At 44.2% G+C, this 20,587-nt stretch overlaps 4 protein-coding genes across 6 annotated transcripts; 2 read left to right on the forward strand and 2 right to left on the reverse strand.

Moving 5' to 3' along the window:
- Positions 2,324-3,373, forward strand: LOC8063496. The gene has a single exon (XM_002461004.1). It carries the CDS (start codon positions 2,324-2,326, stop codon positions 3,371-3,373), a length of 1,050 nt encoding a protein of 349 aa, XP_002461049.1.
- Positions 8,920-11,568, forward strand: LOC8079342 (uncharacterized protein At5g43822). 3 transcript variants are annotated; one of them, XR_002449680.1, is made up of 7 exons: positions 8,920-9,249; positions 9,626-9,744; positions 9,855-10,031; positions 10,238-10,302; positions 10,380-10,427; positions 10,575-10,639; positions 10,754-10,772. XR_002449680.1 is itself a non-coding variant. In XM_002461005.2 (6 exons), exons 1-6 carry the CDS (start codon positions 9,118-9,120, stop codon positions 10,795-10,797), a joined length of 585 nt encoding a protein of 194 aa, XP_002461050.2. In that variant the 5' UTR covers positions 8,927-9,117; the 3' UTR covers positions 10,798-11,568. The 3 variants fall into 3 exon arrangements, 1 of the variants encoding a protein (XP_002461050.2); XR_002449679.1 differs by lacking the exon at positions 10,238-10,302 and adding an exon at positions 11,017-11,568 and having other exon boundaries at positions 8,926-9,249; positions 10,754-10,858; XM_002461005.2 differs by lacking the exon at positions 10,238-10,302 and having other exon boundaries at positions 8,927-9,249; positions 10,754-11,568.
- On the reverse strand, positions 11,823-13,520 carry LOC110432261. Its single transcript, XM_021452310.1, has 3 exons — positions 12,648-13,520; positions 12,242-12,323; positions 11,823-12,111 (listed from the first exon to the last, which is right to left on the reverse strand). The coding sequence occupies exons 1-3, from the start codon at positions 13,169-13,171 to the stop codon at positions 12,061-12,063; spliced, it is 657 nt and encodes a 218-aa protein (XP_021307985.1). The 5' UTR covers positions 13,172-13,520; the 3' UTR covers positions 11,823-12,060.
- Positions 17,331-19,601, reverse strand: LOC8079343 (non-specific lipid transfer protein-like 1). Its single transcript, XM_002463169.2, has 3 exons — positions 19,162-19,601; positions 18,950-18,976; positions 17,331-17,615 (listed from the first exon to the last, which is right to left on the reverse strand). Exons 1-3 carry the CDS (start codon positions 19,496-19,498, stop codon positions 17,476-17,478), a joined length of 504 nt encoding a protein of 167 aa, XP_002463214.1. The 5' UTR covers positions 19,499-19,601; the 3' UTR covers positions 17,331-17,475.

The following is a 20,587-nucleotide window of genomic DNA, read 5'->3' on the forward strand; positions in this document are numbered from 1 at the left end:
CTCGATCCACATCCTGCTTGTGCTTGCTCGTTGATTGTTCATCCGGTGACAGACTGACAAGCGTAGTGACCAGGATTCACGTGTTTGTTTGTTTTTTTTTTGACATGTTTTCAGATGTTTGGTTGGTTATTAGTGTAATAGTGTTTAGGCCTTGTTTAGTTCTTTTGGTTTTCGAAACCGTAGCAATTTTGTTTTTATTTGACAAACATTGTCCAATTATAAAGTAATTAGGCTTAAAAGTTCCATCTCGCGATTTATAGGTAAACTGTGAAATTGATTTTTATTTTCATCTATATTTAGTGCTCTATGCATATGCCGTAAGATTCGATGTGACAGAAAATCTTAAAAAGTTTTTGGTTTTTGAGGTAAACTAAACAAGACCTTAGTTTAAAAAATTCAAAAATATTAAAAAGTTTTTTTATCATATCAAATCTTTGAACACATATATAAAACATTAAATATAAACGAAAATAAAAATTAATTGCACAATGTGTCCGGTGCCTCTAGTCTTTACCACGGGCGCTCAAAGCCTCAAACTGCGTGTGTGCTACGAGCACAGGACAAGAAGTAAAACTGCTCGTGTCCGCACATTGAGAATCCCACATTGTGTGGCTGCCTTGGACACGAAGCCTTCAACCCTGGCAACGTGTGAGGCCGCGGCGCGCCCAGCCTGGCAGGACGGCCAGCCACGAACGCCACGCGTGGTACCGCCGGGGCCGTGGGGACACGTACCGGCGGACGCTTTGCTCGCCGCCCCCCCCCCCCCCCCCCCCCCCCCCCCCCCCGCGCCCATTCCATTCCTCCGTTGGAACGGCGTCTCGTCACGCCTGAGCGCGGCAACGTCACGGCGACACGGTCGCTTTCTGAAAAAAAAAATTTCCCCCCTTCTTTATATTTCCCGTTTTGCGGACAGCGCCAAAGCGCGACGGTGACGGGCGTTTACGTGGCGAGCGCCGACGCGCGGAGCGGCGTCTTTGATCGAACCGAGTGTCAAATTGATCCTGTCGTGTCCAGGGGCGAAGGTGGTGTGGATAATTCTCCGAACCGATCCGAATCTGAATTTTAAGGATATGGAGAAGAACTTTTAACATCCGTGCGGATACGGATAATCCGAATCCGTTTGTCTGTGGATACGGAGTAGGATATGGAATAGGTAAAATCCGGTGGATATGGATTATCCGGATTATCCGATGTTTAAAATGTTTAAAATAGGATATCCGAAGGCTTCTCTTCCAAGACTAAATAATTTAGGATTTTAAAAAGTTTGTTAGCTGAGGACTTTTATTTTATGATGTGGTTGTTTAATGTTCTAATTTTTAATTAAGAAATTTGTTAGATGCTATTATTTATTGACTAATAACTTATTATTTTTAGTGAAGATATCATGTTAAGTGTTAATTATTAGTGTGAGAGCAGCAACATGGAATGCAATGCAAGATTATTATCTATTGCCTATTCTTGTTCTGTACTAAATAAATTCTTGACAAACATATAAATCTCTATGTATGCATATGTTACTCGACTATTAAAATCCGTCTCCGATCCGTTTCCGCTCCATATCCATACCAGTTTCGACTACCGAAAAAAACCGTATCCACATCCACATCCGTGTATTATCCGCTCCGCACCGAATCCGACAAAGAAAAGCGGATTAGGATATGGGAAAGGCATTACCCGCACCGATCCGATCCGTTTTCATCCCTAGTCGTGTCTGCTTATCATTTGGTGTGGTTGGATGGCCATATGATGCTAATGGAATTGACGCCCCACCTGTAATATCATTATCATCATCATCAACAGAGCAAAGAAACGTGCGAAAATGACCTCTTCGTGAGTCGTGACCTTTCCCTGTCGCTTTGGATTAATGATGATGTATGTATAGTATTTTGCAATTGAAAAAACATTCATAATCCTCCAAAAAGTAGTATATCTTTCAGTAACCTCGAATCTTAAAATACAGCTCTTTTTTTAGGGTGCTCAAAATGTAGGTATGGACTGCATGACTTGAGCGGTCTCAAAATCAAAACGGTCCTGTGCTCTCAACTCAAAGAAGTCCCCTTCTTTTTGAGGAACGTCAAAGAGTCCAACTTTTTGTTTTTTTAGCAAAGTCCAACTGGACTCAAGCCTACGGCTAGGGGCTTCCATTCGGCCCATTAGTCGGAACGAGAACAAACCCAGCCCACCAGCAGGACCCAATAAACGGACTGAAAACCACAGTGGACACCGCGGACCACGTCTTCAGTCTTCACCGGACCATTCCTACTCCGAGGACGCCACCGATAGTGCGTGCGCCTAGCGGCTATCCAAGCGAGGGTTTCGTGCGATGGCGGCGGAGAAGGGTGTGGAGGCAGCGGAAAAGGGAGCGACGGCGGCGGAGAAGGGACAGATGGGAGTGGAGGCTGCAGATGAGGAGAAGGGAGCAAGGGCGGTGGAGAAGGGACAGGCGGGAGTGAAGGCCGTAGATGAGGAGAAGGGAGCCACGGCGGAGGGGAAGACGGCAACGGCGGTGGAGAAGGGAGAGGAGGATTCGGCGGCCGCGGATGAGGAGCAGGAGGGAGCGACGGAGGAGGGGAAGGGAAAGAAGAGAGAAACCGCCGCGGTTGAGAAGGAACCGACGGCGGATTGGGAGGTGGGGTGGAAATGGAAGGTCGCGGCGACGGCCGCGGGTGGCGAGGAGGGGCCGCAGCCGAGAAGGGAGCGGCGGAGGTGGCGAAGCACGAGAAAGGACCGAGGTGTGGCGGCCGAGAAGGAGAAGAAGGAGGAGGATGCGGCAGCGGCGACGGAGGGGGGCGGCGAAAAGACGGTCTTTTTCTTCAGTGCCGCCGCCGCCGGGAAGATGATCACCCTGGTGAGCTCGGAGGGGCAGCCGTTCAGGGTGTCGGAGGCGGCGGCGCGGCTGTCGGTGGTCCTCGCCGACATGATCGACAACGGCTGCGCTGGCGGCAACATCCCGCTGCCCAACGTCGACGATAGGGCCCTCGCCACGGTGATCAAGTACTGCGATAAGCACGCGGCCGCCGAGCCCGGGTCCAACCACGGCGCCGCGGACGAAGGCGGCGGCAGCAGCAGCAGCGGCGGCAACACCGCGGCGTCCAAGAAGGCGCTGGATGAGTGGGACCGCAAGCTTGTTGAAGACCTCACCCAGGACGCCCTCTTCGATCTCATCACTGCCGCCAACTTCCTCGACATCAAGGGGCTCCTCGACGCCAGCTGCCAGAAGGTCGCCGACATGATCGTGAAGAAGACCCCGGCCCAGTTGCGCACGATGTTCAGAATCGCCAACGACTTCACTGCTGAGGAGGAGGAAGAGATCCGCAAGGAGTCCCCCTGGGTCTTCGATGTCGAGGAGGACGACGAGGAGGGCGAGGATTGATTCGAAAGCCATTGCTGCCCAAAACCTCACTGTATTTGTCGATCAATCGGTTCCGTTCTACAGCATCTTTTCTGGTGATCTTCTAGTGGTTGTCTCGTGCTCACAAGTCACATCGTCTTGGATCGATAGGTTCAGATGACTCTCCATAACTTTTTTTTTTTTTCATTTCCTCCTATGAAGAGGAAGAACAGAATCGACGATGGTGGAACTCTTGAATTGCCTGCCATTTCTGATCAATCTCATGAATTACTATATCGAAGGTGTTTAGGCAATCACTGTTATCTACTTGTAGGATGTAGGAAGAAAAGTTAGTGCCCGGACGTCCGATCCGAACACTAGCGTCCGGACACTCCGGACACTCATGTTAGTTAGCCTTGTCCCGCGCACTCGCCCACCCGTCTGCCTGCTTCATATCATCATATGTGGGGGGGCCTACGTCACTCCGTTTCCCGCGCATGCCTCGATCTACGCCCATGAAACCCTCGCGTCAGTTAGGCCTGCCCCTTCATATGTGGGGGGCCTACGTCACTTCGTTTCCCGCGCATGCCTCGATCTACGTCCGCGAAACCCTCACGTCAGTTAGGCCCGCCCCGCACGTCCGCCCACCTATCTACTTGCTTCATGTGGGGGGGGGTCCACGTTACTCCATTTCCCGCACATGCCTTGATCTATGCCCGTGCTCGTTTCCTGTGTTTGTCGCTCACACTTCTCCGCTCCACGCACATGCACGTGGGCTAGTTGTTGCAAAGCAAGTGGGTCCCAGTACAAACATCCAAATAAATTCTTTGCAACATATATCTAAAATAGATGAAACATTTATATGACATATAATTGAAACACCATTAACATGTGCAACATCCCGGTCCACTTTTAAAACATCCAAACGCAACAATTACAACATGCAAAAAGAAGATAGATGAAACACTTGAGATATGCATTGCAAGATACATGTACATAAAATAATGAAACATTGGAGATAGACACTGCAACATATGTGTATAACTATTGCATATGCAACATCTCGATCTACTTTTGCAACATCCAGATGAAGCCTCTGAAATACTTGAAACATGCTATTGCAACATGCTTGAAAAACATCCAGAAACACTTGAAACACAGTATCATCATGTGGCCATGACCTACCTGGTAGGGAACTACGGTGGTGCGGGCCTCCCCTTCCTACCGACGACGCTAGGTGGATGGGGGGCACATGCCGTGTTGGATGATACACGCCCGCATGCCCCCACGGTGCCTGTTGTCGGTCATGGGAGAGGAGACGTTGCCGAATCTGAGGAGGGCGCCGCCTGTCGGGGCAGGGGAGGATCACCGACGTGCTCGAGCTCGCTGGCTAGATCTAGTCTGATGCAGGGACCTGTCGAGGCAGGGGAGGATCACCGACGTGCTCGAGCTCGCCGGCCAAATCTAGTCTGATGCAGGGAAGGGTCGCAGATGCCATGGAATGGGAGGAGGGGATGCCATGGAGGCCGTTCGACTTGAGGGAAGACGCACATGGAGGAGGGATGTTGCTGAATCCATGGGGGGAGAGGAGATTAGAGGAGAATACCATGGCAGTCGCAGCGGTGATTTTTTTCTCATGAATGGAGATAGCAAGCTGCGATTAGGGATGTGTGGACAAGAGGCCATAGGCCTTAATGCGGTCAGGACGTGGAGTGCCGGTACGGGTAGGTCTGAGCAGCGTAACTTGGGTGGGTCCGTCCAAACGGATGGACGACCGAATACGAGCATTACCGTTATGCAAATGTTGGTAGCATCATTACAATATATGGCTAGCCCTCCTATTTCCTTGCACAAAGTTAAATGTGTGTCACATATGCTCAATTTATGGAAATGGTGGTAGCATCATTAAACTTTATATCTCTGTATTTACATCCTTTTTCATGAAGATGAAGTGAGCTTTACTATATTCCTATAGTTCGACTGCAGTGCTCCCTTTTTTTTTTGACAAAAGCAGTGCTCCCTTAACTACATTCAGTTCAGTCAAACAATACTGCATGTTGTTCTTGTTCTGGTACTAATTTTGGAATAGCCTAAAAAAATGCCTCTGAGTATTATGTTCTTCATCCATCAGTGTTTCCTAGTGCATGATTTGCCAACCAATCGATAATAATTGGAAAGACTATGTTTCATTGTGCTTGTTATAAGCCTAATGTATCAGCACTGGGTGGCTATAAAATTTCAATGCAGGACGGTCTGACAAGTGGCAAACCTTATGTTTGATTCAGAGTACTGTCTCTTTCCCAGTTTTGTCTTTCGGCGTCTTTTGTTGTGACAAGTTTGATGGATAAATCCTCATCGAAATGGTAGTACGTATATAAACAATCGTAGGCATTTTAATTAACTTATATATATATATATATATTTTTGAGATTATTACAACTGCAATGGAGTGTCATTTTGAGCCATGTTTTAAATAGCGAGCTAAGGCCAAGGTGTTTAGCGTTTTATAAACCGTAAATAGCGTACTTTAGCGGCAAAATAGCGGTAAAATTGTGCATGAACGCAAATAGCGGCAGAATTTTTTTCAAACTATTTTGGGCTATAGCGGCAAAAATAGCGGGCTATTTTTTTCCATGATTTTGAGGGATAGCTGCAGCCTTAAGAGAACATAATACTCTTGATATACGACTGGGCCAAGACAATCTAGTCTGGCCCACAAAAATGGTGGCTATTGGGCCTGCTATGCACCTACAAGAACCCAAAATTGGCCCGCAAAAATGGAGTTTTTTTAAAAAAAAAATCGCAGGAGCTCTATCTTATCATATCAGGAGAAGAAATAATACAAAGAAAGTACTGCTACATAATTAAAAGATAAGAGTGCACAACACACTGGAGCTATAGGTCCTGTTGGAATGAGCTAGGACTAGTTTCTTAAAAATTTTGTGAAGTTTTTAAGATTCTCAGTCACCGAGTGGAATGGGCAGACAATGGGCAGACGGCAGCGAGTGAGGAAAACAGGATATGCAGGCGAGCATTTGGGACGCGGAGTAGCTGCTTGATATGTTGTCCCTGTAACAGCTGAATTGTCGCAAATGTACTCTTGACTCACAGTTGTAGTTGCCGATAAGGGGACCTCGTGTCGTGAGGTCCTTCTTCTAGCTTCTAGTAAGCTTTCATCTACCTACAAGTTATTTTTGGGCTCCTTCTAATCCTTATATTTTGAACTTGAATGCTCTAAAAGGAAAATGTATGTTTTTTCTCCTCCAACTTTCACGAAATTCCGCTTTTCCTCCCTTAACTCCAAAACCAGATAAATTACCTCCCTCAACTTTTCAAACTATGCATTTTACCTCCCTGGAGCGGTTTCAAATGCGGTTTTGCTACAGTGAATGATGGTTTTGCTACAGTGATGGTGATTTTGTATTTTTCTTTTTTTAATTATTTCGGATGAATCTTTGAAAAATCATAGTAAATCACAGAAAAATCATAAAATACAAAAGCTAACTTTGTTGGACTCCATATAAGTAGATCTACACAATAAACATACAATATGGTATGCTTTAGTACAAAGTTTTTGCTATAAATATTTTATCTTTATCTTTTTTATTAATTCGGCTACATATTTGAAAAAATCATAGTAAATTACAGAAAAATCATAAAATAGAAAATCCAAATTTTTTAGACTCCACATGAGCATATCTACACAGTAAATATATAATATAATATAATATGATTTAGCATATATTTTTTGTTGTGGCTTTAGATTTCTTTTTTATGTAATTAATTGAAATAATTCATAGTTTTAGCTTCTATAAATATTTTGTCAGACTAAAGCATAACCATTGTTTGTTCATTGTGTATATATACTCATGTGGAGTCCAACAAAATTAAATTTTATATTTTATGATTTTTCTACGATTTAATATGATTTTTCAAAGATTCAGCCAAATAAATAAAAAAGGACAAAACCTTTATAGCAAAAACTTTATACTAAAGCATACTATATTATATGTTTAATGTGTAGATCTACTTATGTGGAGTCCAAAAAAATTAGATTATCCATTTTATGATTTTTCTATGATTTACTATTATTTTTCATATACTCAAACAAAATAATTAAAAGGGAAAAAAGATAAAACCACCGGCACTGTAGCAAAACCACAGGAAAATCGTCTTCGAAACCTCTCTAGGGAGATAAAATGCACGGTTTAAAAAGTTGAGGAAGATGATTTATCCGGTTTTGGAGTTGATGGAGAAAAAGTAGATTTTTGTGAAAGTTGGTGGAGAAAAAGTAGATTTTTTCGGCTCTAAAGTAACATTAGCCCATGTCATTTTGAGGACAAACCATTGGGCCGCCCCTGTTACAGCCCAAAATGCCGCTACAGCTTCATCGTAAAAGTCTATAGCCGTACTCGGGGCCCACATCCCTCCGCAACCACAAAGCGACATCGGGGCATATCACCGTTTCCCTCTGCGTATCCTCCTTCCGTGTCGCCGCCGTCTCCACCTTTGACTCCGGTTGCCTTATACAGTTGTACCCCGCAACGCCGCAGTTAGTTTGGACCTGTGGGTGCTCGCCTCACTCCTCACGCGCCTGGACCTGTGGGTGCTCGCCTCACTCCTCACGGTCCACAACGCCATTACTCCGTACTCAACGCCGTGCTGGGACTGGACGTTGGTTTATACTTCGATTCTCTGAGAAAGGACTCTGCCACGAGTTAGTTTGGAATCAAGGGAACTGAATTAGAGGAACTGAGCTCTAGCCATCTATAGCCATTTCAATAAGCCGTTGGGGGAGATAGTGGAAGCTGGACGAGCGAGCGAACAACTAGATGGAGGTAGTGGCAGAGCCAAAAGTTTTATGAAGTCTGAGCGTAATGACATACTAATACTAATAAGATAAACATAATACAAGATTATAAGAGAAGTTAAGTGCTAAGCGAGTAGTGACTTGCTGACTAAGTTTAAGCATGCTTAAGCATTTCTAATCCTTAAGTATTGTGATGTAGTAGACATTATAATTTTGATCTTAAACCAAATAAATAGAGAAGAGAGTAGAGAACAATTGAGAAAGAACAAATCAATACATAAGTCCTTGTCTATCTCCACTCTTTCCTTTTTATAGGAAATGTAGGAGGGAAAAATTTCATAATTTCCCCTAATAGGGTTTGTATTTAAAAAAATGTTTTTAAAGAAATTATTATGTCACAATATTATGTGATTGGGCTTTTGAAGACACTAGTATTATCTTTAACATATATTATTCTAAATATATAGATATTAATTATATATGTGGTAATTTGTTAAAAGATGGTATAGAAAAAAAATTAGAAGTTACTAAAAAAAATGAAAAAGAAAAAAGAAAAAAATTGTATGGGCTTTTATTTAGTGGCCCGTCGAACCCACGCACCGCCGGCTCCTTGCAGCGCAGCGGCGAGCCGCCGACGCTCCATCTTCCTCGCAGCGCCGCTCAGCTCGGTCCCTCAGCGGCAGATCTTCAGCTCCTTCCCCCACTCGCGCTCAGGCCCGGTCCCAGGGATCGGAGCGCCCCCCCCCCCCCCCCCCCCGGCGGAGTCCAGCGACGGAGGGGCAGTCCCAGGCTCGGCGGCGGCGGCGGCGGCGGCTCTCCCTCCCGGCTCTCGCCAGTCGCCTCGCGCCCTCGCCTCCGTCCTCCGCGCACCGGCCGGCGACCCTGCGTACGCACCTCCCTCTCCCCTCCCGCCTCTGCTGTACCGTGGGAGCCCGGCCAGCTGCCCAGGGTGGCCGGGCCTTGGCTCCGCCGGTGGATGGAGGCGCTGGTGCGGAAGGTGCAGCAGCGGGTGAGGAAGGCGCGTGAAGAGATGGACCAGTGGGATGACCTCAACACTCGTCTCCTCTCCCAATTCTCCAACGCTGCCGCTGTCATCTCTCGCCTTCAGGTACCTTTTTGGTTCTTCATCTCGCGTAGTCCCAACACTTGGACAGTCAGTTTGGCAGCCCAAGGTTTCACAACCATAATAATGCAGTTTGAAACTGTTCTTTCGTGATTGTTCCGAGCATTTCTCTGAGATTGCAACAACAAATTTTAGGGCTTCCTTGAACCCCTAGTGATTTCGTTAGCTATTGGTGACGTGCAGTTTTGCTATTCGTACAAGACAGCAAGTTGCTCCTTGCTTCTATCTTTGAGAATCCTGTGGTAAATCCGTAAATGTATAATTTGTAGTGGCATGCAGTTGTGTTGTACTGTTGTCATTTTTGCTTCTCATCAACTATGTAGAGGAACCAAAATTTGATTGTTTGTGTCATTTCATAAAGGCCCTTGGAGAGGACAAGAACTACGGCCCCTTGCATGGTGTGCCCAACATCAGAGAGGACCTCATTGGGAACCAGATGGAGGTTCTGGAGTTCATTTTCGTTAAAATTAGGGACACACTGTAAGCTACTTTGGCTTTTACATTTGTAGTTTCCTTCAATTTTTGTCTGAACAAACAAAGGGAAAATTCTAATTCAAGTTGGTCTGACAAGAATGGTGCCAATTATTCAGGGAGAAGTTCAATGGCGTTGTGAAAGCTTTAAATAAGGCTCTGCGTGATACCAAGCAGATGGTGAGAGGTGGATCAGCACTCACAGCAAAACAGATGCAGTTACAAGTGGGAATTTTGCCATCGATTGCAGATTGCTTGGATGGATTTCAAACGTTATGCGAGATGCACCATGCTGAGTAAGAACGGAATTATGCTTAGGCCCCTTCCAATTGCCCAAGTTAATCATTTAATGCTTGCATTTGGTCTTTTATATTACTATATGCTGCGTGCATGTTGAGTTATGTTTCTGAATAATCATTTTGCTGGACCTGACTAGCGATCCAATCCAAGCTAATCCTATTCAGACATTATTTATATTCTTCCATTGTGTTGATATTTTAAGGCATCACAGAAACCATGTCCTGGCACTACTCTCACAGGAGTCACAGCACATGTGCTGAAGTGCATGTAATCTTATTTCTCCTGCAGTAAAATATGTCCCCTTTTTATTTTGCTGTGAACTTATCCTGGTTGCCATTTGACAGGTTTACACTAAAGTCATCAGTTTTCTCCTTGCTGACATGGAAGAGCAGGTAAGTTCTATGGCTTTGCCTTTCAGCTTTTGCTAATCACTCATGGATTTGTCCTCGCTGGAATTCATTCTCTGTCGATTTTCTTGTAGATGATAGCGATGCTTTATTGTTAATTAATTAACTAGATGATGATATTTTCATTTGCAGTTCTAGTGACATTGCTGTACTGCGTCAGCTCTTATTAGACCAACCAAACATCCCAAGAGATGAAGGTGCAGAATGAAGGGAAAAAAACCTTCTCTGGTTATCGTTTCAATTATGCCATTTTTTTTCATCAGTCTAATTACATAATTGACTGTTACACTCTGCTTTCCTTATTTTTGCAGTCCAATCCATATTCGACATTATATTTGCGGATGAAATTTGTTGACCAGCTCATATTTGATTGTTGAAGCCTTGCCCCCTATGTTCTGACCAAGCTGCCTGCTCAGGTGATGACTTAGTCTGGAAATTTTATGTTTGATTAACCCAATTGTTGAGGCATTGTGGACGATTTTCAAGACAGTGTTTTTCTACCCTAGCTCATGCTTTGTACTATGAAATACGCCTAGTCCTAAACCTCGATTTTCCCATGCCTACATGTGAAAAGTTATGGGACCACCTCACAAAAAAAAGGCAAAGAAAGTTCCAATAAAGAGAACCCCGGGACTATATTCTTCTCCAATCTGAGTTTTGCTCAAGTCTCGAAATGAAGAAATCTCGACCCCAGCTATAGTCTAACACGGTTGCTTGCTGCCGATCTACGTCTTTTTCTTGGTGTTCCTGAACCTGTGACGTCTCTCCATCGACTACTTGCTGGTGGACGTTCGAGGGACACTACAAACATCGACATGCATCAACTGCGGTTCTTCCCGGCGGTTCACGACTTCGAGCAACGCACTATTCAACTAGTGTGCATGAAGGCACCGGTGTCTTGAGCATATGGGTCCCCTCCATTGGGTATACATCTCTTATTGAAAGTGTTAAACTCATTAGAATATTTGCTATGGTCAGTTTGTTTGTCATGTATGTTTTTGCTGCTGTTGATAGCAGTAATACTTTACAAATGCACATATTTGTCATCACAAATTTGCTATGATTTTTCTGGATTAAAGTAAACCTTGGCCTGTTAAGTGAGGCTAAGGTGAAGGGTTACGTGACACTTTCATACTATGTCAAGGTTGGTTCTAGCAGGCCATCCTTGGGACACCGCAGACCGTGCGTCAAGACATGTCTACGGCAACCTAGAGATTGTTCTAGCGGGACTGTCTAGGGTAAAAACGTCACAGTAGCAACCCCCCCACAACTGGGTTAGCATTGGGGTGGATAGCGGTGGCAGATCGAATAGCGAGGAGCCACCAGAGATATATGAGGTTGATGAGTGGGATGAGGATGTCACGCATCATGAATGAGAAGTAGAGGGAAAACACAACAGAGGATGAAGAAATAGATCAGAGGTAGAAAAAACAGATGGAGCTTGATCCAACTGACCAACTATTCAAAAGTCACAAACTCGACCTCTGAGTAGACAAATTCTAAAAGAAACTAATTTTCAACTACCAATGGCTAACAAAAGAAGAAATTTAACTAGGCCAAGTAGATACACGATGACTACTCTTGCAAAGTTCCAAGTGGATCAACGGATTTGTCAACACTACACCATAGCTCTAGGGGGATAACCAACCACTACCTTCTCAATTGGGGCCTGAAATAATGTAATATAAGTTAGACCGGATCACATATCAAATCAACTGAAGCCCTGAAGGTAGACAACATAAGTGATCACATATCAAATCAACTAAAGGTAGACAACATAAGTGATATGGTTTACATACACAGAGAGGTGGCACAGAGACGAGAAGGATGCAAATAGAGATCAATACTGCAAAGCCCCACTCTATGCCATGAGCACCATACCTGTTATAATGAAGAGTTAAAAGAGACACACCAAACAATTTTATATACAATAAATAAAGAGAAAAGTTAATAACAAGCAGAAGAAACTAAAAGGAACATAGGTTGCATAAGAAAAAAAAAGAACTTCACAAGTATTTTAGATCTTGTATACGCATTGCAACAAATCTATGACTGAAAATGGCGTTCTCTGATTTTTGGGACACGTAATAATAAACATAATTATATTTCTATGTGATAGGCTCTAACATTTGTAAATTCTTCTACAATCTGTTAAGATAATCAAAGATTTTAAAATTTACTCTCTGTAATTTACTCGGTGCATACCTTGCCATGCTAGTGTAAGTCAATAAGAAACTTGTGGTGACGAGCCAGAAAGCTATCGAGGCAGTGAAAGCCCAAGAGCCTCCATTCCGATGAGTCTCCATGAAGGAAGCCCCGGAAGGCCCTCGGACGATATAGCAGATGAGAAAGAGATGGAGGAGGGCAATGGAGATGAAGGCAAATCCTGTGCGAACTATAGCACCCGCACCCGCCGTCTCCCAGAGGTCGTTGGTGCCGTGGAGCTTCCCAGCGTCGGCGGTGCCACCTGGGACGGTGGGTGTTGGGATGATGAGAGCAAACGTGGCCAGTCGTGCGAGGAGGACGAAGCCGAGCAAAGTTGGGTACATCAGCATCATGAGGACCAACATTGGACTGAAGGTCTCCTTTACCTGTGAAATAAAAGCAGAAGAAATTACAGTCAACGGATTTATTTTATGATGAAGTTGGTAATAATCTGTTAGTTTTGTTGTACGTACCTTGGTATTTGAAGGTAGATTCGTTCGCCTTTCTTCTTCGGCGTGCTCCATGTTGAGGCGTGCGAGGGAAAGAACGTACAAAGATCAGAGGTGCAGGCGAACGGAGGAAGGGAGGTCGGTGTCTCGTCGGCAAGGCGCGGTTGGTAAAGGCGGCAGGCTGGAGTGCTAGATAGAGGAAAGAGTTGAAGTATATATTTAAAGGGCAAAGAGCGAAGAGGTTGGATCGCAACCGACAGCCGGGGACTGTAAAACGTATCGGGCTCTATTACGATGGGTTTCAGGTCTCTACCTCGTGTTGGGGCCGCGCGGCTTTCGGTGGTGTTCATGATCGAAGAGACGAAGATGGCTAACGAAGTCTGTGGCTGGGAATCTCATTCCCTTAAAACCGAACGAGGTCTAAGCGATAACTTCATCAAGACTATTATTATAAAGACATTTTTTTACAAGGGTTTAGAAAGGCATTTGCAGATTATAATGTACTCGCTCAGTTCTAAATTATGTCATTTTTGTTTCTTCTATGTTCATAGTTTTTACCATGTAGTATTTATATATAACTCATGTCTAGAAAATCTAAAACGATTTAGAATTTGGGAACTGCTTCGTTACTCCTCTTTTAATTTATACCACAAATCTTAAAGCAGTCTATCATTTTAATTAATTAATTAATTTTATAATTATTTCTCGTCTGAGTTTCAAGTTGACCCAGCCTAGCCTGTGTTCAGCCCAAACCTGCCCCCATGATCCATCCCCTTCCTTCTCCCTCCTCCGCGTTCGTCTCCGGCGTCGCATGAGCTTCAACGCAGCATAGAGCTGAGAGCGGCGGCGGCCACTCAACGGTGACAGCGATGTCGGAGCCATGGAGCTGACCAAGGACGGCGAGGAATGCCCGCGTGAGGAGCTCCGCCGAGATAAGAGCAGTGGTACTCAAAGACTGCTCACTGAGGCCACGATGTTTCTTAGGACCACTGCTATTCTACTTAGGTGCACCTTTGGTGGCAGCAATAGCTGGATCACATACAAAAACAATTGTACTATGACATATCTAATCATTTTGATCAACCAGGCTCAGGCCATCACTGACAGTGAAACTAAACTAGTACGCAAATGTTGACTCTGATCTTCACCGCCTATGTTCACTAGAATTAAGTGGTGTGTATGTTGCTAGCCAGGCCATCTGAGATTGATCAGTGCTGAAGTCTCCTCACTCTCGGCACTGAACAAAGAGAAGATACAACAGAACAGATCCAATGGAAGTGCAAAATTTTTATAAGCCACTACAATGCCTAGGTTATGTGGCTGGTAATCACTACCTATCCATGATTAGTTATAGTATAAAGATTCCACCTCAATGGGAGTAGTAGAGCTCCCCTCGCCGACCTCCATGCTTGGTACCTCCATGCTTGGTAGCTCCCCTCCCCTAAGGTAAATGAAATCTTCCTGCACCGGAGTTCCAACCTGTAAGTCTAACAAAGAAAGTTTCTTTTTTTTTGGTGTCGGGATGGTAATGTTGGAGTTGACCTTCTTTGTAGTACTGCCTCGGACGTTGAACCCGGCACTACTTTGGGCTCGGGGTCAACAGTAGCGTCACGGTGAAGGTGATCGAGTGCCACCAGTTGACGCTCCATGGAACTCCTCACACGGCACTGGATATGGGCAAGACGAAGGAAGAGGCTCAGATCAAGAGAAGGTCGTGAATGAAGCGGACGGGGCAAGCAGCGCAGCAAATGTGGATCGGATGGATCATGGGGACGGGTTTGGGCTAGACATGGAAAGGGCTGAGCCAACTCGAAACCCAGACGACAAACAATTACAAAAAATAATTAATTAAATAGTCAGATGCTTTAAGATTTGTGCCAGAAATTAAAAGAGGAGTACCAGAGCAATTCCCACAAAAAAGACATATTAAAATTTGATTTTTTTAAACGATTTCGAATGAAGAAATAACCAATTAACAACCTTTTTATTTAAAAAAAATCATCTATGCATGAAAAATTACGTTTGAATTTGTCAAATCTGAAATGTAAAATTTTCAAATGACCTCGAATGGAGAAACACAAAAATCAAAAGGTGTAGATCTCAAAAAAGTTATACAACTTTGTAATCATCTAGCTAAGGATAATTACGTCTAAAGTTGGTACATTTAAATTCATATATTTGAAATCACTTTAGATGGAGAAATAACCAAAATCAAAGTTGTAGATCTCGAAAATCTATAAAACTTTAGAGTTGACAACTTTTTTATTGAATTTATTTAGACCCCCAAATACTCATTTCAAATTTGGGTCCGTATAATACAAGGAGAAAGATTATCTAGTATATTAAACAAGTGATTGTTGGGTGTGGTGGTTAGAGGGTAAATTTTGTGAGGCTAAGGTAAGGTAGTGGGTTCGATTATTGTACTTGTAAAGTATGTGTTTTTTGTGTGAAGCTTGTGGTTGCCGGATGGGTCCTTTGAGGATTTTTAAAAAATTGTTTTTGTGCTAGATTTGAGAAAGGCTTGCTAGATGGGGCCTCGGACGATTTTTTTTTTAAAAAAAAATGTTACTTTTTTTGCTAGATTTGAGAATTTTGGAAAACATATTTGTAGGGGTAGCTCATTTTTCAGCCACTACTTAGAAAGCGATCGGTGATTTGTAGAGGCGCTTAGGGAGCCACCCCTATAAATCATGGCAGGTGTAGTGGGTCATGTGAAATCCACTGCACCCATCTGCTCGGGAAGCACATGTGTTGCGTGACCTAAGAGCAACTCCAAGAGCTTGACTATTCTTATTGTAAAGGCTATTTTAGAATTTACATAGTAAAAAGTAGGCTCCAACATATATGCTATCTGGTTTTGTAAAATAGAAAGTTAGCTATCTTTTTTGATTTTTAGTGGCCATATATAGCCAACCACTAACACTAGCTATCTGATCTGATTTTGTAAAATAGCTAGACTGTTGTGGACTTTTTCTTTTTTAAAAAATTTTCTACTTTACAAAGTAGCTAAACAAAGGAAATTTGACTAGTAATTTTAGCCTAACTTTTGGAGTTGCTCTAATGGTGTCATGTCTACTATATCAAATACCTTCTCAAAGTCAAGTTTAAGTATGACTGCCTTATGCTTAGACTGATGACAATGTTGTATGTATTTGAAGCTCCAGGCAAGCCAGATCTTAGATTGATCTTGTCTGATGTTTTCAATATAAAACTACTTCAAGTTATTATTATTTTTTCTATTTTGAAGGGTTATAGTAAAGCTAAGTCGATGTAGCACTTTTGTTCAGCCTCCTCTAATTCTTTTTTCTAGCTTCATCCCTCTTCCAAAGAGTCTAGGTATATTTGAAGCTCGAGGCAAGCCAGATCTTAGATTGATCTTGTATGATGTTTTCAATATAAAACTAATTCAAGTTATTATTTTTTTTCTATTTTGAAGGGTTATAGTAAAGCTAAGTCAATGTAGCACTTTTGTTCAGCCTCCTCTAATTCTTTTTTCTAGCTTCATCCCTCTTCCAAAGAGTCTAAGTCAATGTAGCACTTTTGTTCAGCCTCCTCTAATTCTTTTTTCTAGCTTCATCCCTCTTCCAAAGAGTCTAGGTATAGGATTGCAACATGAGATTAGAGAGACCCTTGCTCCAATTCTTGAGAGCATGTCTTAGGTTCTTGAAATTTGCTGAAAGAATTGTGGCTAGCCAATGTGTGGACTGATTCCAAGAGTTCCGCACAAAATGTTGGACTTGACTACCTTATTTGTTTCGTTGATAAGCCATGATAGAAAATACTCTTGGCTAATTTGTTGTGAGAGAAAAACACTGCTAAATAGCTGACAGATTCAGCTAATAAGAAGTAGGTTCTTTTTTTAAAAAAAATACAACATTTTAACATAGGTTGCAAAAAAAAACTTTACAGGTATTTCAGAGCCTGTGTATATTGCAACAAACCAATGACTATTTTGACCATGGTGTTCTCTGATTTTTGAGATACGTAATAAACACAATTAACTATATTCTACGATAGCCCCTAAGATTCTTCTATAGCCTGATAATCTAAGATTTTAAACTTACTCTCGGTATAGACCTTGCTATGCTAGTGAGGCCGGCGGTCAACAAGAAGGGAGGACTCTTGTCAAAAAAAACAAGAAGAGAGGACGGCGGTTGGTGCTGCACGACAACACAATCTGTAAAATGTCTCAGTGCTGCACGATAAACATGGCCGATTGGCTGGCATGGAAAAATGAAGAGCACCAGGCACAAGCACCAAAAGTTTATCCCAATCAAACAGTTAAACTCAATGAATTATGGTGCGGTGCGGATACATATCATAGTTTGACAACACAACTCATGAACTAAAACCAATCACCGAAGAAGCACCCGTCATCTTCAGAGGAGGCAGTGCGAGAGCAGAGTAGCGGCGGCCACGGCGGCGAACGCTGAGACCGGCGATCGCATCACCGCTGCTGACTTTGGCAAGCCTGAGCTTGGGCCTGCTGGAACCGGAGCGGCTCCAGAAGCTGTAGGCGCTGCAAACATGTAAACGGCATAGCCGAATGAGATAACGAATTGAAGGGTTTTCAGATGCATATAAAACTGAAGATGGGGCTTTCAGTGAATCAACAGATATGGTTTTGCGTGTTTTAGACTCAAATAATGTACTGATATCGAATGGACTGAAATTTGGCAAAGTAGATCAACTTATCCATACGCAAATCAACTATTCTGTGTGACACTTCTATCAATCACCAACTAATTTATAGCTGTAATTCTATCAATCACCTACTAATTTATAGCTGCAATTAATTGGCATTTTGCATCAGTTAGTTGCGAATGTAATAAAACGTTTACTCAAGATCACTCACCATTACCTCTGTGATTTGCAACATGTGCTACGGAGGTTCTTTCGTAGCTGTCATGTAATTCACTCTACTTAATGAAATACAAGCTATGTTCCCCAATCTCAAAAAAAAAAAACTGTTAACAAAACTAATACTCCACCGACTTACCCACTATTGAAATTTAGTAGTAACTAACTCTTGGTATAGTATTGCACTAATGGAATTTTGGTTTCGTCTTCTGTTAGTAATTCAGATCACTTGTTACTTGTCTTAATGATAATAATTAAAACTTTAGCTTGCATATCTCATTGTGACAAAATGTATAGCATCCCGGTCCTACATCCAGATAAAAACTGTACCATCCATCATCATTTTTATGTCAAACTCAACTATCCTGTTTTAGTTTAGCTTGTAAAAAGTTAGCAAGTGACTAATGCTACGAATTAGCAAAGATGGGGGTTGCGAGCAAGTTCTAGGAATTAGCCTGCTAAGATTAGAAGGCTAACAGGCCCACCCTTCAACTTGCTAGGCCTGTTTGATACTACGACTAAAATTAGCATTTAATGCTAAATCTTAGCACTTGATGGCAACATCTATCTTGCTGCTAATTATCTCTAAGTAGCTAGCACACCTAGTATAGGTTTGTTTGGATCCGGGTTTAGGAATGTTTCGTTTCTACATCTAGTAGCAATATATATCCAAACATGGCTTTGCTCATGCCTCATCATAGGTTAAAAGGTAGTAGCAAACCGACCATGTTTAAATCTGCCCCTAATTTTTATTGGCTAACTAATACTTCAACCGTCCCCAAATAAGTCAACTTCTAAAGTTGTCATAAGTTAAAATTCAAATCATTGGTATTTATATGATTATAAGAAATCATTATTAGGTACACCATAAAATATATTGCCTTCACTAATGTTTAAATTCTTTTCTATAAAATTGATGAAACTAATTTCGCATGGATGCATCGTCGTTGCAAATTTGTAAACAGAAAAGAACAGAGGATCATCTTGTGTTACCTGAAGCAGGGGCGCCGGGCACTTTGACTGCAAGAAAAGAAAATAATAAATTAAACCAAGAGGCTTCTACTGTATTGTATAGGAGTGGGAACCGACAACAACAACAACAAAAAAAAGTCGTATATAGATTATAGTAATCATGACAAATCAACAGTAGAAAGAAACGAACGAGAAGCAGTGAAGCATAGAGAGATCAGGGAGGCAGTACTGACTGTTGCATTTGCTCAAGGCGGCGGGATCTTCGCCGCAGGCCGCGGGAAGCCCGGCGGCGCGGGTGAGGTTGACCTGAATGCCGTAGTTCTGGCCGAAGGCGGCGCAGAGGCAGGCGACGGTGGCGGGGCTCTTGAGGGCGGCCTTGACGCCGGTGCAGCACCCACTGGTGGGCTTGCCCTGCGTGCTCCCCTGCTGCACGTACGGCAGGCAGCCGATGAGCCCGGTCACCGCCGACGAGCAGTCGACCGGCGGCGACGACGGCCCCGGCGCCTGCGACGCCGCGCCGGACGCTAGCGCGAGGACGGCCACCGCGACGGCGAGGCTGAGGCGCGACATGGTTGGTTGGTTGGACGGACGGAGGGGCTTGGACTTGGAGGCAACGGCGGCACGTGCGTGGAGATGTGTCTCACTTGGCGCGCGCGGGGTGGGAGGGCGTGGGCGGTGGCGGCGCGTGTGTTTTTAAAGGCGGCGAAGTCGTCGTCGTCCCGTGGCCCAGCGCGGACGACGAGATCTTCTAGGGTGTTGTGCGGTTGCGATGGATCGCGTCTGCGTCTGCCTGCCTAGACGCGCCATCGATCGGTATCCGCGGGCAGTTGTGCGTGCGGGTGCGGCGCCACCCGCGAAACGGCGCGTCGTTTCGTGTTTTTCCGGGCTCGATCGAACAGGTAACTTAAGTCTGAAGAGACGAGAGAGAAATCCGCGACCACGTCTTCGTCTTGTGCCGCCGGATCCGCTGGAGATGGATCCGCATCCGCGCGACGGCACCGCACCACTCCTCCTCTTGGCCGACGCGGCGCCGACGAAGGGGAGGAGGAGCCACGCGTACGCGGTACGCCCCGCCGCCTCGATCGGCATGGTGACCATGCAACGGCACCGTGTATGCTGCTGCCTGTGTTGTGTGGTTGTTGCATCACGTACGCATGCGGAACGGCCCGCAGCGCCATTTTTCGCTAGGCATTTGCAACTGCCACGACCACGCGGCTCCGAACTGGTGTGGATCGCGCGCGTGCAACGGCATGCATGATGTGCAGCCAGGCATGTGATCGATCCGTGTCCGTCGTCAGTTTCCACCTTCCCTGGCTGCGCGAGGTCGCTGCTGCACATTATCGCCAAAAGAAAAAAAAAAAAAAAAGAGGTCGCTGCTGCACATGCATTCTCATGCTTGAGTACCTGGCTCGAGGGCGCGACGATAATTATTAGTCACTTTTGATTATTACTATTGCGCAGTTCATTCCTGGCCTAGTTCATACTGCTTGCTGTTGCTGCCATTTGGTATTTCGGTTCCTTATCATGCATCCTGTACAGTAGGAGCGAGGGTGTCAGTCAGAGCTCTCCAGCTTGCCAAGACCATTCATAAAATTAGTCTTGTCCAGCGCAGCGGTCAACTATGCAATGCAACCCGTGTATTTTATACGATCGAGAAGC

Source organism: Sorghum bicolor, chromosome 2 (genome assembly GCF_000003195.3).
Source record: "Sorghum bicolor cultivar BTx623 chromosome 2, Sorghum_bicolor_NCBIv3, whole genome shotgun sequence".
NCBI classification, from domain to species: domain Eukaryota; kingdom Viridiplantae; phylum Streptophyta; class Magnoliopsida; order Poales; family Poaceae; genus Sorghum; species Sorghum bicolor.